We start from the raw sequence: 14,615 nt of genomic DNA on the forward strand, positions 1-14,615 counted from the left end.
CAGAGCAGAGCTCTAGGATCCCGGCGCAGGGGTATGTGGGATCCAGAGAACTTAGCTCTGCCAGAAGGGCCCCCGACTGCTCACCCTCAACTCCGTGTGCAGCCCTGATAACAGACCATCCCTTTGAAGGCCATCTGGTGGTAGCAGTGGGGCATCACTGACTCACCCCTGGGGCAAGACGGAGGCTGGTGAGTTCCCGGTGGGAGGGAGCCAACATCCCGACAACTGGTGACCCCAGTGAATTTATTCCACAATTCATCACACTGCAGTGTATTAGTTTCCTCTCCCATCTTTTGAGAGTGAAAAAATAAGACTCATCAATGTATTTTTTAAGTGCTTAAGAAAACAAAAGATCAGAAAGTGTATTGGGGAAGGGGCCCTAATTTATGATTTCTGAGTTAAGTTTGTACACTTTAATATCTGATAAAAATCTCTTGATTGTGGAGAGGCTGCAAATAGGCCCCAGTTCTGAGAGTAATTTATAGATAGAAAGAAAACTGTAATGGTTGCACAATTATTGACACATTCACCCCTCCCCCACGAGGGAAGACAATGACCCAGAACCTGTCCCAAAGATAAGTGTAAATTGTATGTACCAGCTACTTGATTTAGCAGCTCAGCATCCAGGGCACTAAAGGCCCTAATGATGTCACAGTCAACAATCAGCTTGTGTTCAGGAGTGGATTCTATTTTTTCCATGTGCACAAAAACAAGCCTGGCACAGTGACAGAGAAAGTGCTTTAGGGAGAGCAAAGGGCATCTGAGGAGCTAATTACATTGACAAGAACTGGAGTAGAGCACTTCTAAATCATTGTCCAGTTTGGAAATGCTACCTAATGGTCTGCAAGTTCACTAACCAAATCCTCTGTGCCGGGGGAACGTGGTTTCTGGGTTATTCTGTAAACAGTAACCAGAGAGTACGACGGTCATTGCAGGTGCCAATGGAGTGGAAAGTTGGGGCTTTACAGTAGCTATCAGTTTATGGGCAAGGGTTGAAAAATCACATGTGAGGGCAATCTGGAGCTTTCGACATGAGGCTGAATCATTAGAGTTGGGGGTGGGTGTGTGTGGGGGAAATAATTTAGGCCAAGCCCCTCAGAGCAGAAGGGGGTTGCCCAAGGATCCACAATGAGATAGTGGCTGAACTGTGACCAGAGTCAGCTTCTCTTATCTTTCCCCTCTACTATGCAGTGAAACAAATGGAATAATCCAGCTACGAAGCAACCTGCCTGCTATGGGCTGCATTGTGTCCCCCCCAAATTCATACGCTGACGCCTTCACCTCCAGTACCTCAGACTGTGACTGTAGTTGGAGACAGGGCCCTTAAACAGGTGATTAAGTTAAAACGAGGCTGTTAGAGTGGGCTCTCATCTAACCTGACTGGTGTCCTTGTGAGAGAGAATTTGGACTCCAGGGGCACGCATGTGCACAGAGAAAAGACCATGTGAGGACACATCGAGAAGATAGCCATCTGCAAGCCAAGGAGAGGCCTCAGAAGAAAGCAAATCTGCCCACACTTTGACCTGGGACGTTCAGCCTCCAGAACTGGGAGAAAATAAATGTTGGTTGGTTAAGCCACCCAGTCTGAGGCATGTTGTTATGGCGGCCTGAGCAAATGAATACACTGCCCTTCCGAAGGCTGCACGTGCCACATATATGGTTTTCAGTATTCCTGTCCGGAGCTCACTGTGGTTTTATGCACCCATAACCTAGTGATATCTTAAAGAGAGCAGGAGAAAGAGAAAAATTGGTGTGGCAAAAACACACAGCAGAGAGCCCAGCATTGTTTTGCTACTCAAAATCTCAAAACTGAAAATGCAGAAGCTGAGAAGACGCCTGGAGAACTGAAGGGGTCACGTCCCTCAGTGACCTTTCCACCGTCCCCTCTTCACTTCACGGAAGGTGCTTCACACCTCCCAGCTCAGGGCTCCTCCAGGGAAAATGGGCCTCATGCTGCCTCATCTTCTGGAGGCCTCTATTTGCCTACATATGTCCCATACCTAGGAGCAGATGCTGCCCTATATTAGAATTAAATTGGCACCCCCCAAATGTTCATGGGCATCCTCAGGAGAGCAGCTGGATCATTCCAAATCTGGCTTGTTTAGACTCAAAATGCACCAGGTGTCGGCAAATCCAGCTCCAAATCCCAGGCAGCCTCTTTGAAAGTTGCCTTCTACTTAGGTGGTATAGACATCTGTCTACACGATTAGAGTTTTAGAGCCTTGGACCAGAAATATTGCTCATGTGAGCAGGGACAGTATCCCCAGGGCCTGAAATAGTGCCTGGTAATATCAACTCGGACCAGCCAAATTCTGAAATTCTCGTCGTCAGAGTCACTTCTTTGGGTTAAGGCATTAAAGACCCCTGTTAAATATGTTACCAAGGGCCATACATATTAAGACACCACCAGCCATTAACACCTCTTTGTGACATCATCAGAGTGGCTTCAGATCTACCCTTAGCCCCTTAGGGACCAAGGCAGGGCCATCTGAGTTCTGGTGAGAGGACAGGGGGAAAGAGTCACAGCCTGTGGGTGGAGGGGGAGGTGGAGAGCATGGACAGGCATATTGTACAGAGGGATGTGGGTGACAAAAAAAGATAAAGGATTTCACAAGGAACGCTGCCTGGACGATTCTGAACCAGCCAGACCTCCGTATTGGAGTCACCTTTTGGCCCGTTGGCCCAGATCATGAATGCGAGGGCCAGGACAGTTGACCAGCACACAAGTCCAGCTGGGTCTGTGTAAGGAATTTGGCATCTCAGAGCTGGCCTTGGCCTGGGGCCATGAGGTTGGGTGTGCAGGGACAAACAGGAGCTGGAACACCTCTCCCAGGAAAGGGGAGAGCTGCCAGAGACTGGCACTCAAGAAGTGGGGCTACGCCCAGGCTCTCAGCCAATCAGCTTTTCCGTGGGCTCCCACCCACCCTGGGGCAGTTAGAGCTACGCTGGGGAAGCATGGAGGGGACATGGGTCAAGTGACAACAGCAAAGCATGGGGGCATCCTGGGCCTGTCCACCAAGGGCCTGGGGCTCACAGGCCAGCAGGGGAGCACGGGAAGGGCTGTCCACTGTCCAGAGTCCAGGGAGGGAGGCGGCAAGGCTCAGCAGGGGGAAGACGACATCTGGTCATAGTCGGGGCACTTGAGCAAGGCTGGGTAGTTGCTGTTCATCTGCAGGGAGGCGTCACTGGAGATGTCGGAGGGGCTGCGGCCCCGGACCCAGGCGTCCGGGTGCAGGAACTGGCCTGAGTAATCGGAGCAGTTGCTCAGCCGTGGGCGGTAGAAGCCGGGGTGAGGCCTGTACATGTCCTCGGCTGTGTACCTCTTCATGAACAGGTACACGGACATCACCCCAGCACTCTACAGTGAGGAGAAAGCAGAGGAGAGCTCACTGCTGGGGGCCTGGCCTTGCTCCCAGCCGGGGTCTGCAGAGGACACAGCCATGAGAGCAGCTGGAGGGGGGAGGGAAGTGGATGTGGGGAGAGGAGCAGGGCCCTGGGATGTCCTGGATGAGCAGACATGGGAGGGTAAGAGGGGGACACATTCTGGGGTTGAAGGGCAGTTGAGTGGGTGGGTCCAGGATGCGTGTAGAGTGTCTTCCTCCTCCCTCTCAGCCCAGGCAGTGCCCTCCTCCCCACCCAGCCTGTTGGAAGGGGTTTACCTCTGTTAAAAGGAAAGAGATGGCTGCGAAGGCAAACGACCACCCGTACTTGTAGTTGAAATAGGTCTCTGCGTCCTTGGTCCTGTTGAGCATCTCGTCGTTGATGCTGGAGATGTAGAGCACCAGGCCCACCACGAGAGAGAGGCCTGGGGAAGGGCAAGGGGTGCTCAGCGAAGAGGCCCGGGACACCCACCTCCCCTTGGGGTTCAGGAAGAAAGCTGCCGGCCTTGTGGTAACAATGCTCTCCTCCTGAAGTCCCTGTTTAGACCATTACCTTCTAGAAAGCCACAGTTGCAGGTAACTGTCCTCCACCTCCTGAGCGATGGTGGGCCCGATGGTTCTCACCCCCCCTGCCCACTAGAATCTCCTGTCAGACACACATGCCTGAGCCGCAGCCACGGACATTCTGAGTCACTTGACCTGGGCGGGGGTCCTGGCACTGTATTGTCTTAGAAGCTCCCGCTAGCAAGCGGCTTTTGCTAAACTGAGGAGTAAAATAGGCTCCCTGGGCAGAGACAGCCACGGCTCCCATCCCTGTCCCTAGCGGTGGGCGGTAACAACAAACCAAGCGGCCCATGGTCTGTGCAGCCCCCCTGACCACTGGGTGTGGCCTATTGAGATCTTTAGGCAGGAGACGTAAAGAGAATTTGTCCAGGTTCTGGCAAGCATTATATCAAGAGGCCAGTGGGACCCACACTCCTACTGCCACTGTGCAAATTGACCGCCTCAGGCAGCAGTCCCGTCCATTAGTGACTGTAATTGAATCAGGACATAATTAATTACTCTGTTTTGAGCTGTTCAGGTTTAATTCCATTCACATGACTAAACTGGGGCATCCTGAAGGAGGAACGTTAAAGGAAAATAAGTGTGATTCAAGCCGTCCTCAGCACTTAACTCATATTTGAATCACTGCCGGCCCAATCTATTGTTATCACTAATCATGAATCTATTGTTATCATTAAAACAACTTCATGTGGCCCAGTTCAATCTGAGATTTCTTATCCTGTAGCCTACTGCTGAAAAACCTCAGGTGCCTCGAAGCTACAGTATAGCCTTGACTATTGTGAAGTTCACAGAAAAATAAACGAAGAGCTTAACCCTGGGTCTGTACCTTTTGGACTAGATGGCAGTATCACCATGCAGAGGGTGGGCTGAGGACATTGCAGGTGCTCAATAAATATTTGTTGGGTTGATGGATGGAAGGGTGGATGAATGGATTAATGGATGGAAGATGGGTGGGTGGGTGGACTGAAAAAATGATGGACAGATGAATGAGAGAAAGGATGGATGGATGGAAGGAGAAGGAAAGAAAAGCTCTTGGGCATCAGGCATTCTAACTGCCACCTGGCTCCCAAGCTATATTGACCAAAAAATGCTGGGAAAAGGAACTAAACTGGCTTGGGAGTCAGGCGGCAATCAGAATACCTGGTGTCCAAGAGCTATTTTTCCTCTCCTTTTTCTATCCATCCGTCCATCCAACCATCCATCCATCCATCCATCCACCCACCCACCCATCCATCCATCCATCCATCCATCCATCCATCCATCCATCCATCCATCCATTATGCAAGCCATCCACTACCCACCTTCCATCTGAGCATCTCCCTAGCCCCTCCTTTATCAACAAGTCCCGGGCTCCAGGGCACCTAAAATACATGCCCTGAGAGTCACTCCTTTGGCCTGAGGAATTATCTTCAAAAAAAAAAAGGGTCCTCATGAACAGGCACAGGTCACCTTGAAGGGGAGAAAGAACCTACCTTTATTCACCACATTCTCTTCCCTTCTCACTCTACACACTCCCATGAGTAATCTCATCTGCATCCATGGTTCCCTCTCCTAGTCCCTAAGCTAATAGCTCCCAAATCTCTATCTTTGGTCCAGGCCACTTTCATGAGCCCCAGACCCTGAGCTCTAGCAGCCTTCTGGAAACCTCCTCCCAGATGCTCAAACTCAGCATTGCCAACACTAACTCATGATCTCTGCCCCAAATCTGCCTCTTCTCCTGGGATCCCTAGATCAATGATGCAATGCGCCCAGTGCCCCAGAAGAACTTGGCACTCACCCTTGACTCCTCCCTTGAAAGGCTTGTCCTAGTCCCTTGAGTTTACCTCCCAAATGTCACTTGAATCCTCTCATTTCTCTCTTCTCTACTATCATCCCCTTGGTTTGGGCCACCATCCCCTCTCTCCTATGCTACTCAAATAGCCTCCCGCCTGGTCTCCCCGCCTCCTGTCCTGCTTCCCTCCCTCCCTCCACTCCCCAGAGGGGCATTCTAAAATCCTCAAATCTGATCACATCGTTCCTTAGCTTAAAATCCTTCTGAGGCTTCTCACGAGTCCAAAATCCATAAGGTGACCTCAGACGCCTTTCCTCGTCTCTCCTCCCAATGCATCCCTCCTTACACTCCTGCCATAATGAGTAATGATGATGTGTAGTCTCCCCAGTGCTTCATCCTCTTTCTTTCCTCCAGGATCCCTTTCCACCCCCACCCCAACCACACTTCTTTCCCTCACTCCTGCTCACCCTTCAGCTCGCCTTCTCCTGGGAGTCTCCCCTGACCGACTCTTGGTGGGAGCTTCAACCACTGCTCTTGGCCCCCAGAGCAGCATTGCTGACGGCTCTCACAGCCCTTTCCAAGCTGTCTTCACATTTCTTGTATGTGTGTTCATATCTGCCATTACACTGACCTCGTTGTGGGCCGTGATGCCAGCACCCAGAATAAGGCTTGGTAGATATCATGAATGAATGAATGAACAAATGAACAAATGAAAGAAAGAATGACGAAGCACAACCTGGTGTCAGTCCAGGAAGGCAGGTCCACGTTGAAGGGACCTGGGAGGGCCCAGGGTATGGGGTGTGACTGGAAAGTGAAAGGGACAGTAGGAGTCTCCTGAGGATAGCTGAGGGCTGGGAGGCGGAGGGGCCGTTATTCCAAAGGCAGACTGTGTTTATCTTTCATGAAAAAACACGAAGACATAGCCTTTTCAAAAACAGGAATACTCACTATCAGTGAGAACTAAAAAGTAAGTGGTGGTGACAGCAGCGAGTAAGGAAAGAACCGCGGGTTCTAATCCCAGCTCTGCCTCAGCATGAGCCTGTCAGGTCTCTCCTCTTCCAGAGGTAGCGGATAGGCCCGAGGTCATCAGAAGTGTCCTCCAGCTCTGACTCAGTTCTGCCCAGGGCACTGCCTCAGCTGCTCCGGTGCCAGGGGTGGACCCACCACCGTGACTAGGACTCCCCAGAGCAGAGCTGTGTAGCAGTCAAATATCAAAAGTCCAGAGTGTGTGAAAGAAAACAACATCACCTACCTGAGAGGATGAAAAAGATGCCAGAGACAAAGGCCAGGATCGTCCTGTGGGGACGGATGTGTCCGATGTTGCTCAGAATAAACCCAATGAACATGAAGAAGAGGCTGACCAGAGGGAACGGGGTGGCCGAGCGAATCATTTCTAATTGAGGGGACAAAAGGATGCTGTCAGCCCCCAGTGGCCTCATTCACTGCTCACTCTCCCGAGGCAAGTGTTCCTGACAGCATCTACCAGCTGGTCCGCAAAGCCCCCACCCTGCAGGAGCTCCCTGGGCTCCATGCCTTCACTGGGGGGCCTGGGACCTCCCAGTGCTGGCAGGGTTCTTGTCCCTTAGCCCTTAGCCTGTGCATCTGTGCTAACTCGGGGTGATTAGTGTCAGAACTGTGTTGCAAGTTCACTCTGGGGGTCAGAACCAGCTCTGCTGAGGCTGAGGCCATGAAGTCATTCTCACCGGGAGCTTGGTTCAGTTCCTCGGGTGCTATGGTCTGAAGAATTCATATGTTGGAACCTGCTGCCCAATGTGATGGTATCAGGAGGTGGGGCCTTTGGGAGGTGATGAGGTCATGAGGCTGGAGCCCTCATGCACAGGATCAGTGCCCTTATAAAAGAGACCCCCCAGGGCTCCCTCACCCCTCCACCATGTGAGAACTCAGCAAGAAGGCACCAGCCATGAAACAGGAAGAGGGCCCTCACCAGAACGTGACCGTGCTGGCACCTTGATCATGGACTTCTAGTCTCCAGAACCGAGAGCAATAAGTTTCTGTTGTTTATAAGCTGCCCGGTCTGTGGTATTTTGTTACAGCAGCCCGAACAGACTAAGACACTGGGTATGGATGCCCTCTCACTCGCTTGGGTCACAAGACTGGGAGACTCCAGCAACCTGTCACCACCACTGGATAAATAATTGGCAGAGAAAGCTCTGGTGAGCTCAGGCCAGCACAACCAGCCGAGTCCAAAAGCATTAGCTCTTGAGAAAGAAGCTAGTCACCCTGACTCTTCCCTCTGCCCCACTCTGCTCTGCCCAGCAGTGGCCTGGTTGGAAAGTCCAAGGCACCTACTTAGAACGTTGACTGTGGACTCGGACGTCAGCTGGGTGTTCATAGGCATCACGTATTCGATGGTGAAGCAGCGTCCTCGCTCCTCACCTACGAGGATAAGAATCATTTACACTTCCAGGTCCTTCCTGAACATGGATTTGAAGTTAGTATATTCAAACGGTATTTCCAAATGCGAGTAGGATCTGTGACTGCTGGATCCAAACCCTAGGGGTTCCCGTTCCTAGGCGGTGGTCCATAGCAAGGGGTGGGGGGAGCACATCCTGACACCACATCTTTCTTGGAGACGCACCACTGTGAGGATGGATCCAACCACCAAGAGTCACATGAAAAGCGATCAACACTGCAAACTCAAGGTTGAGCAAAATGTCTGGTGGCCGTCTCATTGCTTTGGGACAGACTGAGGCGATGATGGCGCACGGCTGGCTTATATTCCCCAGTGTGGGTGTCATGGAGCAGAACCCCAAAAACCTTGTCAACCACTTGGGAAGCCAGATCCTAGCGACTTCAAACTCTGCTTCAGATTTAAGTGGAGACCGATACCACACTGTCTAGGGCAGTGGGAGGAGAGGTCAGGGTCGGATGCCATTCCCAAAGCAGACGCAACAAGTCACCAGGCCTTGAGGTGTCCTCCCTGCTCAACAGGGGTGGGCTCCAACCGTCACTCCCAACCCCCAAAACTGGGAGGACCAAGTGCTCCGTCTGCCCAGTGCACATGTAGGTTACAGGGCCTCCAGGAAGAGCTCAGTGCCCACACTGTGGCGATTCCGGCCAGCCCAGGCTTGCGGCCAGTCTCGCAGGACACGGAGAAGCTCTTCTGGGCCGTGATAAAGGGATAAAGGACAGAGCGCTTGGAGTAACAACTCATAGGCTCCAGGGAGGCCCACATAGGCAGGATCAAAGCCTGCGCCATCTAGCAGAGTCGGAAGGACCTGCATCTGTGTTTTCTCTCTGCCGTATCATGGACTAGGAGCAGAGAAACTGCTAAGTATTTCCCATCCTGTAAACTAGTGGAGACAAGTGATGTGGAGTCAAGGAGATGTATTTCACCTCCTTGAATCTTCACTTCCTCATTTGTAGAGTGCAAATAATAACAAGTCTTGCCTGGCATCAATAATTCAGTGAGCTAAGGCATGCGAGGGCACGTTCAGACCAGTGTGCTGTCAGCTCATTCAGCCTGGGAGGTGGAGAGTGGGGAACGCATGGTTACATTCATCCCTCAGGGGGAGACCCAGGTCCCGGGAGATGGGAGGACTTGCTCAAATGGACACCGCGAGTCAGGGCTTGAGTTTGGACCGGGTCCTGGCTGCTGCAGGGAGCACCACCCAGACTTCATGAGGATTGTCGTGGTGAACCGCCTCCTTCCAGCAGTGGCCTCTCTTCCCAACGGGGCGCCTCTTGGGCAGGTTTTCCCTGGGGGAGGGGCTGCTCCTCTCTCAGGAGCAGGGCTGTCCTCAACCCAGGCGCCCTTACCTGCGAGAAAGCAGACACGCCACAGGCCCGAGTGCAGGGACATCTTGATCTCCGTGCTCTGGTTCTGGGGCAGGACCACGCCCTCCTCCAGGTACAGCCAGTAGTCGGTGCTGACAGCGATACCCAGGAGGCCCAGGCCGCAGACGGCAAAGACGCTGCTCAGCAGGGTCAGGGCCTTCCTCCCGCAGGTACTCATCTTCCTAGACGTCAGTGGGTGGCCAGCAGCGCCGTCCCACCAGCAGGCAGTGGGCTCTGGGGGCAGGAGAGAGAGTGAGCAGCCAGTAGCAGCCACAGCTTCAAGGAGGACAAAATGAGAGGCCCTGGGCAGTAACCCAGCTAAATGCATGAATGAAGACCAACAGGCCAGCTCCCTGGATGCTAAGTCACCGTGACAGAGATGCCACCCTCTCCCTTTGCCCCCTCAGGAATTCAGTTTTCTTGACAGGCCACTGCAAGGGGCTCCCCCTTCCTCTCTGGCCATTCATTCATTCATTCATTCAGCAACCCCTTGTGCTGACATGGGAGAAAACATGAACACAACACTCTCCTTGCCCTTGAAGAGTCCCTGTCTAGAAGCACAAAGGCACCCTCAAAACAATTAAAATGCAGCTTGAGATCTACCCAAGAGCTCGGGGAGCAAGGAGGAGGCATGGAGGTGTGAACTCTGCGGGGGTGGACTTCTCTGTGTTGAGAAGGACTTAGGATCAAGTGCACCCTGGCAGATCCAGTGGCAGAGAGCAGCAGGATCCAGAAGGGGAAGCAGCCTCGGGAAGAGGCAGAGGGGCAGAGAAGACTCCTTGGGAAGGTGTCTTCCAGTTGTAGTTCTGGATCAACCTAAGAAAAGAAGCCCCATCACAGTCCAAGTCCAACAGGTCTTTGAAACCACCTAATCATAAACCGTCTCCTCTTGCTTGCTCAGCACGGGATATTGGCAGGAGCCAGCCCTGAACCAGGGGAAGAGAGAGGCCAAGAGTCTACACAAGGTGAGCCACGGGCACACCTACTGATAGCAGCCAGGGCCGGGCACTGGGCTCAGAGCTGGGAAAAGGTGAGGAGCAAGGCAGACGGATGCCAGCCCCCACAGAGCCCACAGCCCAGCTCAGGGCTCCTGAACCCTCGCTGCAATCTGGAGGGAGCGGCTCCAGCCAGGGAGCGGTTAAAAATCCCTAATGCCTGGGTGCCACTCTGAGAGATTCTGGTGCAGCTGGGCTCATAGGGGGCAATGGTATCTTAAATGCTCCCCGTGATTATAACGTGCAACCCAGGTTGAGAACAATTGATCTTTGCCAATCAAAGTGTGATCCATGGACCAGCAGCATCGGCATCACCCGGGGACTTGTTAGAAATGCAGAATCTCAGGCCCCTCCAACTTCCTAAATCAGAATCTGCATTTTAACAAGATCCAGGTGAGCTATACACCTGCTAAAGTCTGAGAAGCACTGTGCCAAGCAGACAGGTGACTGCACGACAGTGTCATAACTGCCATGACGGGGAAAATCCAGGATGTGATGAGAGCCCAGAAGAGGGTCACCAAGTGGGGCTGGAGGGGGCAGCAGAGCCATTTCTAGAAGAGGGTGGGGCCTGGGGTAACTCAAACAGTGTGTCTTGCCTAAGCCACTCACGCTTGCAACACCGCCAGGCTGTCCGCCTCTCTCATGGGCCTCTTGCTATAATGCCAAGTCAGAAATTTTGAAAGAGGATGTTAATGCTCAGGAAAGTCAGGTGCCACAGCATCTGTGATGGGGAGGTGCGGCCACCAAGCTTGGAGCCCTGGAGGTGACCCAGGGGTCCTACCCCAGGCATGGCATCATATCTCACCTAAGACACAGCTGTATCCTGGCTGAGCCAGCCGAAAAGGGACAAAAGCCACACTCAAGCCAGGAGGCTTGATTCATCTGCGGAGTCTGAGCTCGCTGCAGGAGGGGAGAAGGGACAAGAGGAGGACAATGGGTGCTCTTTGCAAGAAGGGTGGGGCATCCCAGCCCTGATTCCACAGCACTGGCCCTGCCCTATCAGCTGACCATGGCAGAGTTTGATCTATAGAACAAGCCCCACGCTGGCTTCCTGGAGGAGCGTGTGAGTGCATGGAAGCAAAGGCACCAGTCCGCTAGGTCGCAGAGCACAGGGGTTTAATCCAAGCCAATCCTTCCTGTGTTGGCTTTGACAAAGAAGGGAAAAATGAAATGCAAAACAGCCAGCCCTCCCCACCAAGCCACATCATTCTCCACGCAGTGGAGGGGGAGGCGGAGTGTGATGGCTTAGCTCCTGATCGGATTACAAGTAACCAATAAAGGACCTACTATGTGTGGAGTCCTGGGCTCACTGCTGCAGAAGAGGCAGAGGAATCAGAGGCACTGTTGCTTGCAGAGTTCACTAGCTGGAAAAATATGAAACAGCAGCATCATGACTATAACACACGGATGGGGCAGTGTCATAACAGATGGAACCTGGGGCCCCAGGAGGAGGTGGCTGGCAGGGCAGGCTGCCTGGAGGAGCCCTAGGGAGATGGCTACATGGATCGGTGGGATGGGCGTGATGTGGACAATGATAATTAAGATTTTATAGCGGTTTACTAAGTACTTTCACTTAAATTTGAGGTTTGCAAACCGCCAACATCTGCCAGAGGGAATGGAATTAGAACCCTGAGGATGGTTGGGGGGGTCAGGGAATGAGAGGAGAACAAAGAGATAAGATGCCCCAATGAGTAACAGCCCCACATGCTGCAAAGAGCCTTGAACTGAGAGGCAGGAAACCTAGACTTTATGCTCAGCTCTGTCACTAAAGCTGTGTCATGTCGAACCACTAAGCTTTCTGAGGCCCGTTATTCTCCCAGGTAACATGGAGGAAGAGAATAATGATAAAAGCTAAAGCATATTGAATGTTTATCATTGTCGGGCATGCTGCTAAGCACTTTACTCTCTATTTTTAATCCTTACAACTCTATTACCATCCCCATTTTACAGGTGAGCAAATCAAGGATCAGAGAGGTTAAGAAATTTGCCCAAGATCACTCAGCTAGCAAGTGGTGGTGCCTGCATTTGAACCTCACCCTGCCTCATTCTCAAGACCTTTCTTGTGCCAAATAGTGGCACAAAAACAGTGTTTTCCAAAGTGGGTTCCATGGAGCAATACTTCCATGGAATATTCTAGCAAAAAGGACTCTGGTGAAAAAAAGCTTGGGAAGCACTGCATCTAGGTCTTGAAGAATTACATTGCACATGAATATGTGAAAAGCCTGTTTGGCTTCTGTCATTCTAGCGTTTTGCAAACTTATCTGTCCACAAAATGGCGTCCTGTTCTGTGAAATCCACTTTGGGAACGATGCTGCCCCCAGGAAGAATAACAAGACCTGCCCTGCCTACTGCACAGAACTGCTGGGAGATTAAATGCAATAGCAGGGGCCAGCCCGGTGACATAGGGGTTAAGTTTGCGTGTTCTGCTTCGCTGGTCCAGGATTCGCAGGTTCGGATCCTGGGTGCGGACCTACTCACTGCTCATCAAGCCATGCTGAGGCGGCATCCTACATAGAAGAACTAGAAGGACCAACAACTAGGATATACAACTATGTGCTGGGGCTTTGGGGAGAAAAAAGAAAAAAGAGGAAGATTGGCAACAGATGTTAGCTCAGGGCCACTCTTCCTCAAAAAAAAAAAAAAAAACCGCAACAGCAGATACAACAGCGCTTTGAAAAATATGAAGCACGATCCTGATGTAAGGAATTATGATTAAGCAACAATGGGCTGCATAAGCCCCTTTTACTGCAGAGCAGATGGATCAGGGCTTCTGAAACACGACGGTTCATGCCTGGCCGGAGCTGAATGGCCAATTTCAATGGTAAGCTTAGCAGAGAAACAAAAAAGATTCGGATCTTGGAGGTTTGGAAAGATGAAATGGGGAGGAGATTGGATCTGAATCTATAAAAGCAAGAAATAAAAGAAGAGGCTTAAATTGACCTGGCCTGCCAACTGTACAACAGCAGAGGCTGAAGGCTGGAGCGAGCTGGGGAAAACTGAAAAGTCCCCTTCCGGAGTACGTAACAAATTTATGGAACTCTGCACAGAGAGAAAAATAACAATCTTCTTCATTACGCAATTGTAGGTATGCTTCTGTTATGAAATCATCCTTATTTATAAATAAATAATATTGACTGAGCACTGAAAAGCCCTTTATGCACAGCATCTCATCAGGACCTCACAACAACCCCTTAAGTGGGTAGTATTAGCCGCATTTTGTGGATGGGGAAACTAAGGCTCAGAGATGTTAAGTAGCCCATAGGATGTCACAGATGGGTGACAGACTGTGGCTTTAAACCTAGGTCTAATTCCAAAGTCCATGCTCCTGCTACACCATCTCCCTACTGAAGAAATAAACAGGTTCAAGAAGTCTTGAGGTAAAGAGGTACATGCAAAGTAGGTCACTAGGGAACCTAGAAATGCGTATGACACAATATTTTGGGAGGTTGCCTTTGTAAATGGCCAGGTGTTAACATCAGTGCTGTTTCTTGATTCTCCTGGGCTGACTATCAGGAGTCACCTGCATATCTTCTCATATCAGTTTTGTGGAGGTGCACCCTGACTCAGCATTTCTGATTCTGACAACCACCTTTTAGCAGGAAGACTAATATCTCCCTCAAACCACATATAAGGAAATCAAGGTCCAAAGGGGAGACCGATCTGAGATAAGCCAGCCAGTTCCATGGACCAACAAGAGTGTGAAGTGGAAATCTTTTGATGCTGATCCAATGCTTTTTTCTCTGTACTGCATGGAAAATTATAAGGCAGAAGATGGAAATTACCTGTATTTTCCCACTCTGAAAACAACACCATTATTAACATCTTAGTTCGCTGCCTCCCAGTCTTATTTCCTATGTACCTGTGCATGTGGGTATACACCTTCTCCCACCCAGCGTCTTCAGTTGGTGGCGCAGGGACGGCAGTCCCCTTGAAGACACACTGATCGGGAATGAATTCCTGGTTCCCACATAATTAGGCCCTCGTCCAAGTCTTTGCTTCTAAATGGCTGCTGCTTCTTTCCATGAATCCCTTCCCTCATCTACAATGTTCATTTGATTTTTCTGATGGGGGAGGTAGACATTTCTATAAGTTGCTACCACCAGAGAA

The 14,615-nt window shown here is 51.2% G+C and overlaps 1 protein-coding gene across 1 annotated transcript; it reads right to left on the minus strand.

Moving 5' to 3' along the window:
- Nucleotides 1-384: 384 nt before the first annotated feature.
- On the minus strand, nt 385-14,237 carry CACNG5 (calcium voltage-gated channel auxiliary subunit gamma 5). The gene is made up of 7 exons (XM_058559429.1): nt 14,165-14,237; nt 11,796-11,868; nt 9,496-9,747; nt 8,026-8,112; nt 6,968-7,108; nt 3,660-3,805; nt 385-3,358 (listed from the first exon to the last, which is right to left on the minus strand). Exons 3-7 carry the CDS (start codon nt 9,689-9,691, stop codon nt 3,101-3,103), a joined length of 828 nt encoding a protein of 275 aa, XP_058415412.1. The 5' UTR covers nt 9,692-9,747; nt 11,796-11,868; nt 14,165-14,237; the 3' UTR covers nt 385-3,100.
- Nucleotides 14,238-14,615: the final 378 nt, after the last annotated feature.

Source organism: Diceros bicornis, chromosome 18 (assembly GCF_020826845.1).
Source record: "Diceros bicornis minor isolate mBicDic1 chromosome 18, mDicBic1.mat.cur, whole genome shotgun sequence".
NCBI classification, from domain to species: Eukaryota; Metazoa; Chordata; class Mammalia; order Perissodactyla; family Rhinocerotidae; genus Diceros; species Diceros bicornis.

Excerpts from the sequence above, each read along its gene's own strand:
- CACNG5 (XM_058559429.1), bottom strand. The coding sequence starts at position 9,691 with ATGAGTACCTGCGGGAGGAAGGCCCTGACCCTGCTGAGCAGCGTCTTT. Across the intron at positions 8,113-9,495 it reads GCGTGTCTGCTTTCTCGCAG|GTGAGGAGCGAGGACGCTGC; the intron begins GTAAGGGCGCCT and ends TTATCCTCGTAG. Across the intron at positions 7,109-8,025 it reads GTCCACAGTCAACGTTCTAA|AAATGATTCGCTCGGCCACC; the intron begins GTAGGTGCCTTG and ends CCCCTCAATTAG.